General features: G+C 35.0%; 2 protein-coding genes across 2 annotated transcripts in view; both read right to left on the bottom strand.

Annotated features, from left to right (window-relative positions):
• LOC143559971 (protein LURP-one-related 15-like) overlaps window positions 1–19,946 on the bottom strand; it is a 125,686-nt gene that overhangs the window by 87,114 nt on the left and 18,626 nt on the right. The gene's annotated exons all lie outside the window — the stretch shown is intronic.
• Window positions 7,752–9,016, bottom strand: LOC143559515 (protein LURP-one-related 10-like). The gene is made up of 3 exons (XM_077048057.1): window positions 8,374–9,016; window positions 8,042–8,275; window positions 7,752–7,958 (listed from the first exon to the last, which is right to left on the bottom strand). Exons 1-3 carry the CDS (start codon window positions 8,584–8,586, stop codon window positions 7,752–7,754), a joined length of 654 nt encoding a protein of 217 aa, XP_076904172.1. The 5' UTR covers window positions 8,587–9,016.

The following is a 19,946-nucleotide window of genomic DNA, read 5'->3' on the forward strand; positions in this document are numbered from 1 at the left end:
TAATCTTCTTGAATCCAAACACCATTTAACGGGAATAACAAATAACATTATGTTGCACATGATTTTAACTGCTGTGAGTTTGCTGTAATGTTTTGATCATGGTGAGAAATCTATGTGGAATAAAAATACAATAAAATATGTTCTGAAAACCTAACTCATGTATGCTTTTGTGATGATTTTTGGTGAATTAATTGAGATGCTATGATCTGTTGAATAGAGTAATCTTTCAAGTAGAATTCTATCTTGATAAAACTAGCTGCTGAACTATGTGAAAATACATGATACATGCTTGTTGTTAGATAATTGCTACGTTTATGACCAAATTGCCCTTGCGGGGAATAATTGCTAGAAATGTACACTATTAATACTTGACACGTAAATAGTTGTTCACACATGTAACGTATCACAAATGTGTTTGTTGAGACACACACAATTCACAAACGAAACACGAAACGTATTTTTGCATAGGAATTATGTGCCGAGTCTAAAGACTCGATAATAGTTCCAACACTTAGAAAATCTCCTTGTTGTTTTAGAACGCTAGTGAGGGTTTTCTGCGACTCGCATCACTTGGGTGACTTGTTTTTGGAATTCTTCGCAAACAGTGAGTTTCACGTTTCCCCTTTTAACTCTTTTAAACGCTTTTCACTTGGGGGAGAATACATACTCCGAAATGCTTTTAGATTTTGTTATTAGATTATATATCACTTGTAAAGGCGAAGTGGCAAACGAAACAACTGAAGTCCTACACATCGAACCGTTTAGTATTGGATAATAGCGAGTCACTGTTGAGTAGTACTACTGGGTTTGACAAACCCCACCCAACGCTAAGCTCGACCGGAGGTCGAGTGGGTGTAATTTTGGTTAACACATTACCATGGTCGGGATAGACCTGGTGGCAAGGCACATGATAAACAGTCAGCTTCGGTGTCGAACACTTAGTAATACTTGCTTTATAGGCTAGCTACCTATAGATATATAATTGATTTAACACTATCTGGTAACGCAAAACGCTAAACGCAAAACGCTAAACGCAAACGTAAACGCAAACGCTTTATTGTATATACACTTGTGAACTCACCAACCCCGTGTTGACACTTTTAGTATGTCATTCTCAGGTAGGCGCGGTATAGGATCATGCATTACTTTGAACGCCATTGTTTATGCAAACTCGTTTTTAAACTGTTATTATTAATTGGGTTTTAAGTCATCCTGCGTGACACAACACTTGGTTTATGGTTTTACGCTTCCGCACTTATTTACACCTAAGTTGTTTTCGTGGTTTGAAAACTTTATTTATGGTTTGATTATAACTAATGATTCCGATCCTGTTAGTTCACACCCTCTGACGGTAAAACTCCGTTAGTGGATTTTGAGGGTGTGACAATGTATTTCACTTGTAATTGAAGCTTAGTACATCTTCTTTCATTGCTGACAGATTCGTTTTTGTTTATTTATTGGTATGTAACTTGATGTTAAACGATGATTACTGAACGATTGTTGATTCTAGGATATAGTACTCTGAGTCTAGTTTCCAGAAAGGTAAAGTTTGTAATTTTTGGACGAGTTTTAAATAGTTTTTATAATTTTACAAAAACACTGGTCAAAGCTGATTTGGGGAGTTATATTCTGGTCTGTCTTTCCGACACCATAACTCCCTAATGACAAAACCAAACGGGTTGGTTCCAGTTCTGAAAATTAGTATTATGAGATTTGAAGACAACCCAATTGGTCTTGCACAATTTGGATTAATGAGTTGATAGAACTATTAAACAAGTGTTTGTTGTGCAATCTGCTGAATTGTTGGTACGTATCTTTAATGCTTGAATTATTGTGAGTCTTGTATGCATGAGAAAAATATAATAAAAATTGTTTGAGAAACCTAATTCAAATATTCTACTGTGGTAAATTTTGTAGAATTTATACTTCATCTTTTCATAGTGAATAAAATAAGTTTGTACATGTTATAATCTGTCTCGTGAACTAAGTGATCATAAGTTAAGTTGTATGATGAATGTTTGGTTGATTTGCCATGATACGTTGTGTGAATACATGTTAGGACTTTTTAGTACAGTTGTCTAATGTGATTGTGCGTGAAGGTCGTTGTGCTATGCGTCGATTCAAGTTTTTATTTTTATATTTTTTACTCTATATATGTATCATATATTTTTCTCTCTTTATAGGGTTGGAACACAGAAAAATGGCTAAAGAAGTCTGCGAGCGGAAGAGACAACCGCACGATAGAGGGTAATGATGGCAGTATATCTCAACATACGGGCGGTTCAATAGGGTTTGATGAGCATCGTATCCGCTTGGTAAGCTAGTTTTATATGTAAATTCAATCTTAAAAAATTAGGTCAAAAATTATAATTGTTTGTGCTTTAACGTTTATTATATTACTTCTTATTAGGAAAAAAAACATGGTCGAAAAGTTAAGTGGATTGAAGTATTCTTAGATACCCACTTCAGAAAAGAAAGCTAGAAAAAGTATTGGGTGGGCGAGCTCAACATTAATAGCCTTGTTGGATTTGATTTTTGTACGGAAAAGTCAGAACACGCATTTGTAAGTTATCTTTATCATTTTTCGTTTTGTTATATAATTAGGTATAACATATCAACCAGGGGCGAGCAAATGAAATAGAACGTTCATATTTCATATACATGTGGCAACATAAAAACTGCTAACACTATAATTTAATATACATGTGGTATACTCATAAACGGGTTGGTTCGGTTTATAACTAAAAATTTAAATGAAAATTACAAACTGATTTTGTGGGTGTAATATATAAACGGGTTGGTTCGGGTTAGGTCCATGAAACCAAACCGTTAGTAACGGTTTGGTTTGGTTCGGTTTAAAAGTTATAGGTTTGGTTTTGGTTTACATAAATTAAAAACCGTTACCAACGGTTTGGTTTATAGTTTGACGAAAAATAGCGAAAACCGGACCGTGAACACCCCTACTTGGCTTTGAGGTTTCGCCTTACATTAACCCTTTATTATTTATGATGCTAATATTTTTAACAATTTTAGGTTCAAAAAGTTAGAGCCGAAATGGAAAAAGAACTAGAAAATGAAAGGAAGTCAAGAAACGAGTTGGAAGAACGAGCAACGAATGGAACAAATAGAAAAAGAACGTAAGGAAAATGAAGAAAGGAGGTAAAAACAATCTGATGAGCTTATAAGAAAGTTTGAGGTCGGTAGTAATTAGTAGTAGTTTCAAATATTTTGAATTTATAACTTATTAGTGAAGGTTTGGTAATGTAAACCTGTTTTGAATGTATGTTGATGGGTTTGTTAAACTTATGAAAAAACATGTTTTGAATTTATGCTAATGTGTTTAGTTACATTTTTAGCCACATTAACAATAACCTCCAGTGTCTATATGATATGATTGGCCATACAATACATCACTATGTGTGACGAAAAGTTTGACATTAGCCACACTTTAAATTAGGAAAAACATTATGTGTGACAAACGGTAAGACAATAGCCACACCACAAACTACAAAAGAGTGTTTGACTGGCAAGTTCACATTTTTTGCCACATTGACAATAACCTCCAGTGTCTATAAGATATGATTAGCCACACAGTACCTCACTATGTGTGACGAAAAATTTGACAATAGCCACACTTTAAATTACGAATAGCATTATGTGTGACAAACGGTAAGACAATGACCACACCACAAACTACAAAAGAGTTTTTGACTAGCAAGTTCACATTTTTAGCCACATTGACAATAACCTCCAGTGTCTATATGATATGATTAGCCACACAGTACCTCACTATGTGTGACGAAAAGTTTGACAATAGCCACACTTTAAATTAAGAAAAGCATTATGTGTGACAAAAGGTAAGACAACAGCCACACTATAATCAACAAAGGAGTGTTTGAGTGGCAAGTAAACCTATTTAGCCACTTTTAATGTAATATACAGTGTCTATATAATATAATTAGCCACACTATTATTAAATTTAAGTGGTCATTTCTTTGCTATATCCACACGGTATAGGTCACAATGCACGCTTAACACAACCCTATTGGCCACATTATTATAAAATTCATGTGGCTGAAACATTAATTCATGTGGCTCTATACGTGCAATGGTCACTCATAGTAAATAGTCATGTGGCCATTTTCTACCGTTTAGCCACACTTATTAGAGAGGCTTCTTGATGGCCAGCAACTAATGCCTGTACACTTTAGCCACACTTATTACCACATAAGGCCACTAAAAACTATGTGTGGCCATATCATACCCACGGTGTCGCGACCTTTGGCCACATATGACCTGAACCAAATGTGTGTGGCTAAAGGCCTACGGCCACACTTTTTTCGTGTGGCTGAAGGTCAATATTCACGTAGTGGACTAAGTACTTGGATTACAAAAACGCAAGGTTGTCACTCAAAAATCAGTTTAGTATTGTTAACCCTAATTCTCTTCTACTAAATCTCGATTGCCTATGGCACCAAGAACGGATAGTCAAGAACACGAATTTATACCACACTACCAATTATAAACAAACACACAATCACCATAGCACAATAATCATATGATCAAAATACTATCTCACCAATAACATAAACGATTAACAAATATCCAAATAGAAAACCTTACAATTCGGGAGAGAACATAAAGAGTACTAGCCACACATTGTTTGATTAATCATCACCTCAATTAAGATAATCCAATGAATCATAAACTCAAACAAATGATTATAATCACCAAAGTTTTGATCTTGAGCTCTAAAATTCGTCTTAGGGTTGTTTAGAATGAAGGATAATGAAAAACCAGCCAAAATACGAGTAATAAACAAAAAGAATTTGGCAGCTACGATCTGGACCGTGGCCCACGGTCTCCACCGTGGGTCACGGTGGTCTTTTTGCAATAATGGACCGTGGCCCACGGTGAGCTCCACGGCCACCGTACCAGCCACGGTACGGTGGCTTCTGTTTGAATCATCATTTTGGACCGTGGCTCACGGTCTGGACCGTGGGCCACGGTGGACTTCCACCGCGCCTTCTCGTTTTCACTTCTTTTGACCACTCACGCGTCTTCAGCTTATGCGGTTGCCTCGGTATACACCATAATAGCCCTGGAACCTCCTTTGAGCCTACAATTCACCAATAATACCGTAGTTATCTAATTCCACAAAATAAACAAATTCAAATCATGATTATTATGGCTTTAAATCAATTAAGGGTTGTCCCATGGACCACCCGTCAATTATCTACAACAACAAAAGATATTTCTCACCAACTTGCAAAGTCAAAAATCCCCAAATCCACATTAAGTCCAGAATTTCACCCGCATAAAATACTTCACACGGAAGAAACACGGGACTGTGGGACTTATAGAGGGGGTACCAAAAAGACCCAAATACCCTTAAGGACTACCCGCGGGTCAATCAGAAGTCCCTCATAAGGCACCCGCGGGACATATAAACCATCCGCATAATCATTTGAGGAAGAAACACCCTCATAGCACATGCGGAAGCATCACAGCACCCTCAAAAGTCATCTGCAAGAAGGAATATCCTTCCGCGTAAATAACCACGAGGTAATGCTCCGGGACAGCTGTCAATAACCAATTACCTTCTAGAAGATTTGCCAAGATGCTTTCTTGGGCAATACGTGATCCTTCGGCCAATCAGCCAGTAACACGTGGCAAGGTCGTTATAACCGTACACATGGCCAGTATTACCCCGTTAACCAATGATAGAGAGACACGTGTCCAGGTTGTTATACATGTACATGCAACGTATAAGCTAAACCTATCATATAAGGACACGCGTCCAGACGGTTATGCAGGCATCTTCTTAAGGGACAGCTGGCCCAATCACCTTCCCACACCCTTCGGCTATAAATACCCTCTCAATCATCATGAGGTATTCATTCACTCCCATTGTACTCTCTCAATTTACTTAAGTGCTTATCTTCTACAAAACAGTACTTATTCTCACGCCGGAGGGTGGTTACGGGAAAACCCCCCTCTTGTCCTTCCCGTAACGAGCTCACGGTGTCTATTTTGCAGGTCTTCGTCATTGGACTTTGGGCAATTGGGTTCATATCGTATTGGCAAGTTAACCGTATCCTACCCTGTTGACTCATCGGATCTAGGACCCATTAGTAGGAAGTAGGTCCGTGTTTCTTCAGTCATTATGCTCAATATGGTCCATTAACACCCGTACAACCATATATAACCCAATCTTAGACACTACATCCAAGTATATCCCACTTATGCATGTCATGACCCATTATAAATATGTATAAGCACTCAATATTAGCTGGTACACCCATACGTGTCCGGGACACCGTTGCGACCCATTATACAAGTCATTGAGATTAATTTTGCCTAACCCATACAAATTTCCCTTATTCTTATTGCCAACTGCCAATGACCGCAAGCCTGCCCGGTTTAAACGCTCAAGAAATTACTTAACCATATATATGGATTGAATGTTAACTAATACACGATGATAATTAGTACAATTTGTCTAAGTTTACAAATGAAAACGCTCAAGAAATTACTATACGTATTATTTTTAAAATACTTGCGATCCTACAACAATAAATTTAATTATTTGTCATTGCTTTGCAATGACAATTAAATTCTAAGTTTATTTTCTTTTTCATTTATGTTGAGATCACAAAATCTTGACCGTTATATGAGGAACTTTAACTAATATTTTTTCATTGTATCTAATCGTTTAGCCACCAACTGGCATTAAGTTCTAAATTCAGTATTTTTATGGGTAATGTCATAAAAGTAATAACAAAGTTTTAAAAGTGTTTCAATTAGGTCACTAATGCAAATTTTTCTCAAATCGGGTCACAAAATCTTTAAATCGAGTATCCCGATTGTTTTGTGTCAAAAATGAAATGGAGGATAAGATGTGAGGGTCGGAATTTGCAATATATGTAGTTAAGTTTATAAAATTAAAAAAACGTTAATTATATTAAAATTTAAAAACAAAAAATAAAATCCATATGTCACCACTCAACGTCAACATAAAAAAAAAGACAAAAGATTTCCTACGTGAAACAAAAAAGAAAAAGTCTAAAAAAATGTTAAAACCTTTAATTTAATAAAATATAAAAGTCGAGTGACTTAATTGAAACAATTTTTTGTTGTTCAAAAAAATAAAACACTTTTTAAACTTAAGTGACCTGATTGGAAAACTTTTGAAACTTGATTATTATTCTATTAAATTGCCCTTTTTGTTTAATATATTCTTTCTGTCAAATTTTGCAACCAATTCTCATTAATTTGCAACTCTTGCGATTGTTCATGTACAATCGAATTGGTGATGGGACGTTACTAATGTTTCGACAAACGTGATTAAGGTTGTAAATCAGTCACAAATTCAGTCTCAAATGCTCATTTGTGTGATAATAGTAAGTTTCCAATTGTGTAGTAACTAGTAAGTCACTTAAGGTTTTGAGCTAATAACATGTTATTTACTTTCACCTGGTTAGCTATTTATCAAACGCAGATCAAGTATTCAAATTGGTTGTAATAACACCTATATAAGTACTCTCCATTGGGACAATTAACTTTATGTAACACTTGACTAGTTCACTACTAGGACAAGGCTAGTGGTGGTATTAAGTTCAATGTAATACAAACGATCGATCGATTTCATGGGACAACATGAATATTTGTAAACTGTGAGACAACAACATAGTTGCCGACGACAACGGCACATACATGGAATGAACTTATGATTTGAAGTTAACATGGAACTAACTATTCCCGAGTGAACCAACAGCATTAAGAACATCAAACGCAACTCCAGCTGCCCCAGTACCAGAACCTTTTTTAACCTCCTCAGGGTGTTCAAAAGCATCCGCAATAGCGAAAAGGGCAACCACACCTGCATAGTCCATGTTAGGTTGAATTGTCACCGTGAACTTGTCCTTAACATACTTCACATTTTGCGGTTTATGCATCTACAAGATCAATAAAAAGTCACATTGATTAGCAAAATCTGTATGCCAAAACTATCAAACAACGTTAAAAGTACGAAAACTACCTGGGCTATCGCTGTTGATGAATTTCCCATATAAATGGTGACCTTTCCCTTGGCCCAGTCCCCTTTGATCCTCATATCACATGAACCATTGCTTCTCGTTTTGTTTGCCAACGTCATGTTAAGATTGAGCTTATAATTGAACAGTACGTGGTCGGTTCTTGTGCTAAATATCAGGTCCGATTCATTTTTACTTTCACCCTTAAATACATTCCATGTACTATGCGCACTCATAGTCTGGAAATTAATACTATCTAAACTTAGCAGCAAGACTACGTAACAAACCACAGAAAATATTTACAACTAGGATTCAAGAAGTGGAAACTTAAAGTTACCTTTTGCCGGAGCAGCGCAATGGGGTTGTCGTGAGCGTCGAGTAGCATGAGCTGACAATGGAATGTTGTGTCATTTGGTTTTACTTTTAGCAAAATGGTATGATTAACATCAGTGATCACAAGGTTTCTGCCAGGATACTTATTGACTATGATTTCAAGCGGATTTGGTACAATGAACTTAGGACCAACCAAAGAAAATGGAGGGAATACCATAATAAATAACTAATTTACTATGAACACCAAGAATGAATATTATTGTAGTTCTATGGGATGGATCGAGCATGAGCTGTGGGAAAGCTTATAAAGTGATAACTTCGTTGACTAAATAGTTGACTAGGACTAGAGCAGACTCAAACACTCTGGTGCGAAGAAATTACATCCGCAATATTTACGTTAATTGTTTACTACAACTTGATACTAAATATTGAGCTATATTCATTGTACATATATCACGTGAACACCCTAATTGCATTTAAGAGGAAAGTGCTGCATCTGTCATCAAGTGAAATATGAAATCTTTAATAATAAACAGTTGCATTGCAATAAAGCCGCCGGACCCATGAATAATATTAGTCCATGGTATAAACAGCAGGAAGATTCGTTTTTGGGATTAATCATATACCGAACCGATTTTCACGTATTTCGCGGCTGAGATATTTGGCTTTTCATTCGATTTTACTCACAATATCTTAAATTTCAATGATATAAATTGAAAAATATTATGTGAATTTCTCTTGTCTCATACTTACAAAGAATAAAATCTATAATATATATAAACAAAAACATAAAAAATCCTACGTGTCGTGATGTGGTCACTCCCCCTTTTTTGGAGTCACCTGATTTGTTTGATTTTTAAATGAAGACTTCTCATGCATTTGACCCGAATTCACGGGCATGGGTCTCAAACCCATATTTTTCTTAAACGGGTTATAACATCTAATTAAATTAAAATATAATCTCACCAAATATTTGATATAAAAATCCTATAAAGTAGGGATATACTAAAAATTAATATCTGATTTATTTAAAAAAAGATATATATTATTTATAATTAAAAAATCAATTTTATAGTAAAAAAATAAACGGGTTTTGAGTCTCATCAAACCCATATAGCTTTTAAACCGGGTTATAACATCTCATTTGTTTGTGAAACAATTTATCATCAAACCATAAATATATTATTAACTTTCATACAATAAAAAAATAAAAATTCAAAAAATAAATAAATATTGAAAACAAATAATATAAAACAACCCCCGTAATATGGGGGATAAAAACTAGTATTAAATAAATAAAACTTAGCCCTTTATAAGAAAAAAACTAAATTAAAGGATAAGTCTAAGGCTAAGATAATAGAGAAGATGTTGCACGATATGGACCAAAAATAATGACCAAATCCTTTATTCCCCATCAAGTGCAGCATGCAAATCTTTGATGTCCAACTTGAAAAGTAGTGATCGAAGTTGCTATGCCCCTAGACCCTTTGTGAATTAATCAGCAATTTGCATTTTAGTTTTGATATACATGGGCACGATGTCTTGAGATTCTAATCTTTCTCGAACAAAATAACAATCCATTTCTACGTGTTTGGTTCGCTCATGGAAGATCGGGTTCTTTGCAATATGTTGGGCCGCTTGATTGTCACAAAACAAAGGTGTAGGACTTGAGATGTTTATATCTAATTCCTAGAGGAGCCATCACATCAATAGTATTTCGCTCATAGTAGAGGCAATGGCTCTATACTCCGCTTCAGCTGAAGAACGTGAAACAACTGATTGTTTCTTTGTTCTCCATGAAATTGAGGCGCCTCCTAATAAGAGAAGATACCATGTCCTATATTGCCTAGTATAGGGACACTCAAGCCAATCGACGTCATAGTAGGCAGTTAAAGTGGTTTATCCTTCTCGTGGACGAAGGATGCCTTGACCCAGAGTAGATTTTAGGTATCGTAAAACACGTGTAGCTGCTTCCATATGGTTTTGGCAGGATCAAATACAAACTGGCTTAGAACATTTACAGTATATGCAATGTCTGGTCTCGTGATTTGCATATACAATAAGCGGCCAACTAGCCGTCGATAATGGTTAGCATCAGTTTTGGGCTCATTTTGTCCTTTCCTCAATTTTAGATTTTGTTCAATGGGAAAAATGCTTGGTCGACATCATTTCATACCACTATCCTTCAATATGCCTAGAGTATATTTTCTTTGACTTAGAACTAAACCTTCAGGAGTTCTTGTTACCTCAATTCCAAGGAAGTACTTCAAATGACCAATATCCTTTATGCTAAATTCACTGTTGAGTCGTTTCTTGGTTTGTTCAATCTTGACCGGATCATTTCCTACTATGATCACGTCATCAACGTAGATGAGAGCTAAAATGAAAGCATCTCCTTTCTTGTGTATGAAGAGGGAATGGTCTGCTTTTAATTGGTGGAATTCGAGTCCAATAAGGGTACTTGTAAATTTTTTATACCAATTACGTGATGCTTGTTTCAAACCGTGGATGGAATTGCGGAGACGGCACACCCATGTCTCGCTATCTTTGAAGAAACCTTGAGGTATGCTCATACACACTTCTTCGTCTAAGTCTCTATGTAAAAACACATTATGCACATCCAGTTGTTGAATAATCCGAATCTTTTTTACGGCGATCGCTAGAAGAGTTCTAACGGTTACCAACTTTGCGACCAGTTCAAACGTGTCGTGAAAATCTACTCCTTCTATTTGGGTGAATCCCTTTGCAACGAGACTCGCTTTCTACCATTTTACTTCTCTATTAGGTTTATATTTAATTTTATAAACACATTTAGAGTCGATGGCTCGTTTTTCTTTTGGTAGGTTTTCTAGAGTCCACGTACCATTCTCTTCAAGGGCCCAAATTTCTGTAATCATAGCTTCTTTCCATCTCTCATCTTGAACAACTTCTTAAAAAAATTTTTGGCTCATTGTTGGATATAATGGCCGTTAAGAAAGATTTGTGAGTATTGGAAAATTTATCATAAGAAATGAAATTAGCAATAAAGTATACCGTTGATGATCCTTGATTTAATTTGGGTTGCGTGTGGTCGGCCGAAGGGGAGAGCTTCACTATAAAGTCATCAAAATGTTTCGGCCGAGATTTGTTTCTTTTGCTTCTAGTGCCCACAACTTCATGCTGAACTACTTCTTTAGATTGGTGTTGTTCAGTTTCCACTTCGTTATTTGTTTCAGGTGCTTCAACAATAGGCCCAGATTGCAAATTTTAAGAATGTTGGACCTGGGTTTGGGTTTGGTTGTCAAGAGTTGGACCTGGATTGGAGTCCTTTTGACCAGCGTCTTCCTCGGCAACAGAAGTTTAGGTGGGCCCAAGGTTCTCCTCATGTTGATTTTGTTTTTCCAACCCATTACTTGGTTACTTTCATCCATGTCATGGGCCGTCCAAGTTAGTATGTCAAAATAAAAGCACCAGTTTGGTTATTTTCTTTTAAAGTGATAGTGGACAAGGGAAGTTACCTTCACAAAACTTCATGTCTCTACTTACCATGATTTTATCACTTTGTATATCATATACTTTGTAACCTTTGGTACCCGGTGGTATCCTAAGAACACATCAGATTTCCCCTCGTTTCAAACTTGTCCCCATTGGGTCGTTATTTTTAAAATAAACGAGACAACCAAATATTTTCATATGATCATATCCCATTATTTTATTAAAAATCAATTCATAAGGGGTTTTATTTTCAATAACTTCATAGGGTAAGTGATTGATAATGTTAGCGTGGCTGTTAAGACGCATTCTCCCCGAAATTTCTTATGGAAATTTGCCTCAAATTTTAACGCTCTTGCCATTTCAAGCAAATGTCTATGTTTCCTTTCGACGAACCCATTTTGTTGGGGTGTATGTGGGCAAGTTGTTTCGAGTACAATTCCGTGTTTAGTGTAAAACTCAATCATTAAGTTAGATGTGAATTCACCACCGTTATCGCATCTAACTCGTTTAATATATTTTCCAAATTGTACTTCAGCCATTTTACGAAAATCAACTAGGCATTTGCTAGCATCATTCTTGTGTTTTATGAGGTAAACCCAACGGATCTACTGAAGTCATCAAAAATTGTGAGAAAATAGTTGCCTCGTGAGTATGAAGGTATGCGGTATTTACCCCAAATATCACAATGTATTAATTCAAAACAATAAGAAGTTTTAGTTATGCTAGTGGGAAAAGGTGACATGGTATATTTGGCCATGGAACATGAATCACAATCTTTATTTTTAAAGGAAGTATTTTTGAGAAACTCGACCTTGGTTAGCTTATCTTTCAAAGCATGTCCCAATCACTTGTGCCATATGTTATTCATAGTCATCATGGCTCTTGTTTCCCATCTCATCATTCTCATTCGGTACAAACCTCCTTTGCATCTACCCACACGAATCAAATTTCTTGTACTTAACCCTTGCATAACATAAAAAACAGGAAATAAAGTCACCGAATATTGGAGATCATCGACTAATCGGTTAAAATATAAGAGAATGCAATAGAATTTTGGAACGTGAAGAACTCATTTTATCTTGATTCCTCCCGGTAAATTATAATCACCCCTTCCTTCGACGGGAATAGCCTCACTGTTTGGGATGATAAAAGGATCTTAAAAGAATTTTTCTTCATGTTCTTAAGGAGGTCGGTTATATAGGTCATGTTTCGGTGGCACCCGAATCCACTACCCATTCCTCATCCTTGATTCTTTTACTTGCCATGTTGGCTACTAATGATGTTCCCTCCTTAGAGGTGTGGTTGATGTTTGTGAAATGCTTCAAAAAAACTTGGTATTTATCATGGGTTAATCCGGGTTTAGCACCACACCCGGTTTCAATACATGCTACTATTGGATTCTCTTTTTACTTTTCGTTTTCTTTCACAAAAGGTACATAGATCCGTTTATTCACTTTGTTTGTTTCCATTGGATTCAATGGTTCTTCCATTGCCTTCGCCTTTTCTATTATTATGGGCAGCCATGGCAGCCTTTGAATAGGTTTAGGGATTTAGGGTGAAACTTGCTGCTCTGATACCATCTTAAAATGAATGATATAAATTGAAAAATATTCTGTGAAATTCTCTTGTCTCAAACTTACAAAGAACAGAATATTAAATTGAATAAAACTTAGCCCTTAATAAGAAAAAAAAACTAAATTAAAGGAAAAGTCTAAGGCTAAGAAAATGGAGAAGATGTTGCACAATATTGACCAAAAATAATGATCAGATCCTTTAAACTAATGATTATGAATGAAATAAAGAAGCATACTAGCGAAATTAAGTATAAAACAAATGTGAATTGAGTGCAAAATCTATGATGATTAGGGATTTCATAATAGAAGTAAAACTTTATATTATCATTGGGCAACGTGTAAATATGGATTATTATTGGCGAATAGGTCAAGAGTAAACTTAGACGGCACCATCTTGATTGACAATTACAGATAAACGAAGAGATTCAACTGATTAGCCAAATTGTGACTCTGATACCACTTGTTTTGAAATTGAACATAAGTGAATCAAAATTAAGAACAAGACTCAAGCAAGCTTCAATCGTATTAACAAGTATTGTGAATAGGAACTATTGCAAGAGAAATTGAAAGTGAAATCAACCTTATTTGATGAATCTTCACAATATATAAAATTTTGACACTCTCTGCAGTTTTCTTCAAAACTGGAAAATCTAGCCCTAATTCCGGTTCCCCCCCCCCCTTTTAGCTAACGACTATTAACGACTAATCTCCCAACTCCCAAGTGTACAAGAATAGTCCATCAACTATCACACACTTGTCTTCATGACCAAAGTTACCTATAATTAACTAAAGAATAGTCAGGTTTTATAGAAACACCCCTCTAAGTTCAAGATATTTAAGTTCATTAGAATACACAAATTTTCACCAAAAACATTAGAATGTAGAATGACAGTCACTCTATGAAATTGTAGCAAGTAAAACATAACTCGCAAGTTGATAAGCCCAAACAGAAGCTTGTGGGTCATAAGGGTTTTCCATTGCATCAACAATTACAAAAATTGTAACCACAAATGCGTAGTCCATGTAAGGTTAAATTGTCACCATGAATTTGTCTTCTAAATTCGACAACGTTTGCGGAGAATTCGTCTACAATATAACAAGTCACATTGCCTCGGTTCAGTTAGAGTTTTAAGAAACTCAAGTAGTATACATAAATATAGTCAAAAATGTTAATAAAAATTAGAAAGCTAGCTTACTTGGGCTAGTATTGTTGTTGAAGAATCTCCAATAATGCAGTTTATGTTCTTCCATCTGCCTTCTATCTTCAAATCACAATCATCATTGTCAGCCAATAACACGCTTATACAGGTCTTAAACGGGATCAGGTGTTTGGTTTTTGTTCTAAATATAATGTCTGAACTGGCTTTACTTCTACCTCTAAATGCAATCATACTCAAATTCTGTAAATAAAAACAATGTCCAACTAAGCAGTGAATAAGCTTGAAAACAAACCCACGGAGAACATCTAAGTGATAGTTTCAAAAAATAAACTAAAAACTACCTTCTCCTTGAGCATCGGTACATCATTGGTGCCAAGCGTCAACCACTGACGATGGAAGCTTGTGTCATGCATGATATTACTTTGAGCAAGATTTTGTGGTTGATCTCTGTGATCCCAAGGCTTCTACAACGGTACATCTCGATTAAAAGGTTAAGTGGATGTGGTGAAATGAATTGAGGACCGATCACAGAAAATGAAGATTCAGCTGCATGATCACTAAATTAAACCATCATCGCTAATCAAATTACATTTCTACAAGATCATGCATGAGTTGTGGAATACCTTTTTGTTGGAATTTCAGGCCCTTGATGGAACAAACAAACACGAGATTGAACAACTTGTTATTTTTTTATTATTATAAAGCCAAGCACACAAATTACAATAACCCTAACCACCTATTTATACTAAAACTAATGTAACATTTCGGATTTTTCCACTTAATACTTTATAACCGTTACCCGACCCGCTTTTATGTTCGGGAGATTTTTATTAATAAAATATCGCGTTATTCGAGTTATTATTATTTGTTATTATATTTATTTAATATATATATATATAATAACTTTGATAATATACAATTTTAACCCTAATCAAACCTTTAACCCATTTTTGTTTCCAACATCATAGTAGAGGGACTAATTTGAAAAATATGAATATAATAATCCATATACCCATTTACCCATTAACCCAACCCGTATCCATGACCCATTACCAAACTTGTATACCCAAACTGATTTCTAGAAGCTCAATTCTCGTTCTAGTGTTGGATTGATCAATGTATATTATTCCTCACACCTTATTCGGCCTCACCAACACTTTTGATTAGGAAACTAGGATCAATATTATACGAATTAGCATAATAACATGAACCGTCTTAACCTAATTGAGTATTATTCGTATAAGTTTGTTATATTCCCATTAATCTTGCCTGCACCATCCTTATAGTCTCGCCATCAAAAGCCCCTTAACGAATTGTATTACCATCGCCTGTTGTATCGTGTTCTTAATCTCATCTTGGCCGGCTGCTATATCAATCAATTAAACCTCGTAATTAATCTTTTACGGTAATTGGTTTTACTGTTATAATCGTCATCAGGTTTGAATCTTTAACCCCATAATCAGTCGGCCAAACGTCAAACGATTTGGCCGATTGTGATTACTATGGTTTATGTGATTTAGAGTTATTTCGTCGGATTGTTTATAAATTTTTGGTTTTGTAACAAACTTGCGCTAGTCACCAGCCCAGTTGGTTGGTGCAAAATTTATTAAGACTCTGGACGAGCTAGGGGCGCGGGTTCGAGCCTCCCCCAACACGTTTTTGGATGTTTTATATTTAGGCAGCCTTTATTTGTTAGTATATTAACTATTGAAAATGCATTATATATATACATACATATGTATTTATGTATTTAATAGTTATAAAAAACTTGAAAAAAATATTTATGATAAAGAGTTTAATAAGGTTTTTAAAGTAAAATAGATAGTATAATCTTGTTATTTAACATATCAAAATATGGCTATAAGCTCGAGTACTTTATAAACGATTTTATTTGTATAAATATTATTATGTATTATTTATTATTCATTATTTACGATATTAATTTAAAAAGAAATATTTATTAATAATAACACAAATGTATTTTTCATAAACAAATATTTATTATTATTTAAAACAACTTTAAGATTTATAAGTTAATATATTTATTTTTATTATTACTAATACAAATTTAATAATTTGTATAGGATAAAACTTTAAATAAATTATTTTAACTTTCAAATACCCGTTTAATTTCTAAAGCTATATTAATCTATGAATCTCGTCATTAATCCATAGTTGTTCATTATTACTCATACTTAGGATTTGTTCATGGATATATCTCGTCAAGCGTGACGTTTATTGATTTCTGTTCTTATCGTATTATTTTCTCTTGTTTTTAAAGGTGAGTAATCCACTCCCTTTTTTACTTATTTTTAATCCTTTTGAGGACATATACGTATCGTATTATACTTGTCTATTATTTAGTATTCACTTTAGCAAACTTTTTGCATATCAATTGTGTGTCTAACTTGCTATATGTTTATTTGCTTATTTGAACGCACTCGGAGAGGTCCGTCATTATAATCACAGTAATAGTATAATCATACGACTGTTGTAGTGGCCGGCGTCCAATCGCATTACACTGGTTTCACCGACAACTCATTTATGGTAACCAGTTTGCGTTTAGCCCATATTTTATTATCTGTTTGAATTGTTTATATGATATGACTTAATTGTCTATGTCACAGGAACAATTTGTGTTTTCTTTTATATATTATATTGTATCTCAAATTAACTGGTGTTTTACTTACTCAACCATGTGTTAACAAAATTATTTTTATTTTATACGCATATGCAGGTTATCTTATGAATTTAATGCAAGTTGGTGAAGACTTAGTGAAGAATTTAAGTTAGAAGAATATTAATCAAGATCATCTGAAATATAAATTTGTTTTGTTGTATGTTATGGATTATGTACTTGGTTGTTTGAATACTCAATTTAATTAAATAGATATTGCCACTTAAAATTTTTTGCATGATAATACATTGAGAGCTGTTAGCAATCAGCTCACGCCTGACATTTCCGCCTAAGGTTGGGGTGTGATAGATTGGTATCAGAGCCAAAAGTTTAAGATAGGTCATTAGTGGTGCCTTAATAACCTGCTTAGGAGTCTCATAAGTGCTTATATGTTTGTCTTATGTGTTCAAATTATTTGGTTACAGCTTTCTTAGATAATTATTTAACTATTGTTTATTATTATATTGTCATGCACAGACACACAACTCCGAGGCTATGCCTCAACTTCAAAGATAATTTTTCTTAAATATTTTAAATCAAGTAGATTGTCTTTTATTTTTGGGAAATTCCTTAATAAATCCCTAGTGTTGTTTTTACTCTTTCACCTTAAGGCTAGGTTGTGTGACAAGTCCGGTAGTAACCGGAAGGGGCAGAGAACTAAGAGTCGGGCTTTGGCAAACCGGCCCCGAGAACCCAATACCCGACCCGCTTTCATTTTCGAATTTAATTAGAATACTGAATCGAATAAAATTGAAAAAGCAATCGAATCGAATAGAAACTCGATTCCTTTGGTTTTGAATTTCGATTCGATTGGTTTCTAAACTCGGTTCGAATATTTTGCGAATTCGATTCGAATGGTTTGATTAGCAAGTACAATTTTCACTTTTTGCATGTCTTTTTCAAACAAGTACACTTTTAGCTATTTATGGAAACTTGATTGATCTGCTACAAAACCTAAAGAACACTTTATAAATTTTGTGGCACAAACTTTAAAGCACAAACACATAATCTTCTTGAATCCAAACACCATTTAACGGGAATAACAAATAACATTCTGTTGCGCATGATTTTAACTGCTGTGAGTTTGCTGTAATGTTTTGATCATTGTGCGAAATCTATGTGGAATAAAAATACAATAAAATATGTTCTGAAAACCTAACTCATGTATGCTTTGTGACGATTTTTGGTGAATTATTTGAGATGCTATGATCTGTTGAATAGAGTAATCTTTCAAGTAGAATTCTGTCTTGACAAAACTAGCTGCTGAACTATGTGAAAATACATGATACATGCTTGTTGTTAGATAATTGCTACGTTTATGACCAAATTGCCCTTGCGGGGAATAATTGCTAGAAATGTACACTATTAATACTTGACACGTAAATAGTTGTTCACACATGTAACGTATCACAAATGTGTTTGTTGAGACACACACAATTCACAAACGAAACACGAAACATATTTTTGCATAGGAATTATGTGCCGAGTCTAGAGACTCGATAATAGTTCCAACACTTAGAAAATCTCCTTGTTGTTTTAGAACGCTAGTGAGGGTTTTCTGCGACTCGCATCACTTGGGTGACTTGTTTTTGGAATTCTTCGCAAACAGTGAGTTTCACGTTTCCCCTTTTAACTCTTTTAAACGCTTTTCACTTGGGGGAGAATACATACTCCGAAATGCTTTTAGATTTTGTTATTAGATTATATATCACTTGTAAAGGCTAAGTGGCAAACGAAACAACTGAAGTCCTACACATCGAACCGTTTAGTATTGGATAATAGCGAGTCACTGTTGAGTAGTACTACTGGGTTTGACAAACCCCACCCAACGCTAAGCTCGACTGGAGGTCGAGTGGGTGTAATTTTGGTTAACACATTACCATGGTCGGGATAGACCTGGTGGCAAGGCACATGATAAACAGTCAGCTTCGGTGTCGAACACTTAGTAATACTTGCTTTATAGGCTAGCTACCTATAGATATATAATTGATTTAACACTATCCGGTAACGCAGAACGCTAAACGCAAAACGCTAAACGCAAACGTAAACGCAATCGCTTTATTGTATATACACTTGTGAACTCACCAACCCCGTGTTAACACTTTTAGTATGTCATTCTCAGGTAGCCGAGGCGGGCGCGCGGTATAGGATCATGCATTACTTTGAACGCTATTGTTTATGCAAACTCGTTTTTAAACTATTATTATTAATTGGGTTTTAGGTCATCCTGCGTGACGCAACACTTGGTTTATGGTAGTTGTTTTCGTGGCTTGAAAACTTTATTTATGGTTTGATTATAACTAATGATTCCGATCCTGTTAGTTCACACCCTCTGACGGTAAAACTCCGTTAGTGGATTTTGAGGGTGTGACAATGTATTTCACTTGTAATTGAAGCTTAGTACATCTTCTTTCATTGCTGACAGATTCGTTTTTGTTTATTTATTGGTATGTAACTTGATGTTAAACGATGATTATTGAATGATTGTTGATTCTAGGATATAGTAATCTGAGTCTAGTTTCCAGAAAGGTAAAGTTTGTAATTTTTGGACGAGTTTTAAATAGTTTTTATAATTTTACAAAAACACTGGTCAAAGCTGATTTGGGGAGTTATATTCTGGTCTGTCTTTCCGACACCATAACTCCCTAATAACAAAACCAAACGGGTTGGTTCCAGTTCTGAAAATTAGTAT

The sequence above is a fragment of the Bidens hawaiensis genome, unplaced genomic scaffold, assembly GCF_021521415.1.
Source record: "Bidens hawaiensis isolate Kalapana, Puna unplaced genomic scaffold, B.hawaiensis_p1.1 tig00001093_1, whole genome shotgun sequence".
NCBI classification, from domain to species: domain Eukaryota; kingdom Viridiplantae; phylum Streptophyta; class Magnoliopsida; order Asterales; family Asteraceae; genus Bidens; species Bidens hawaiensis.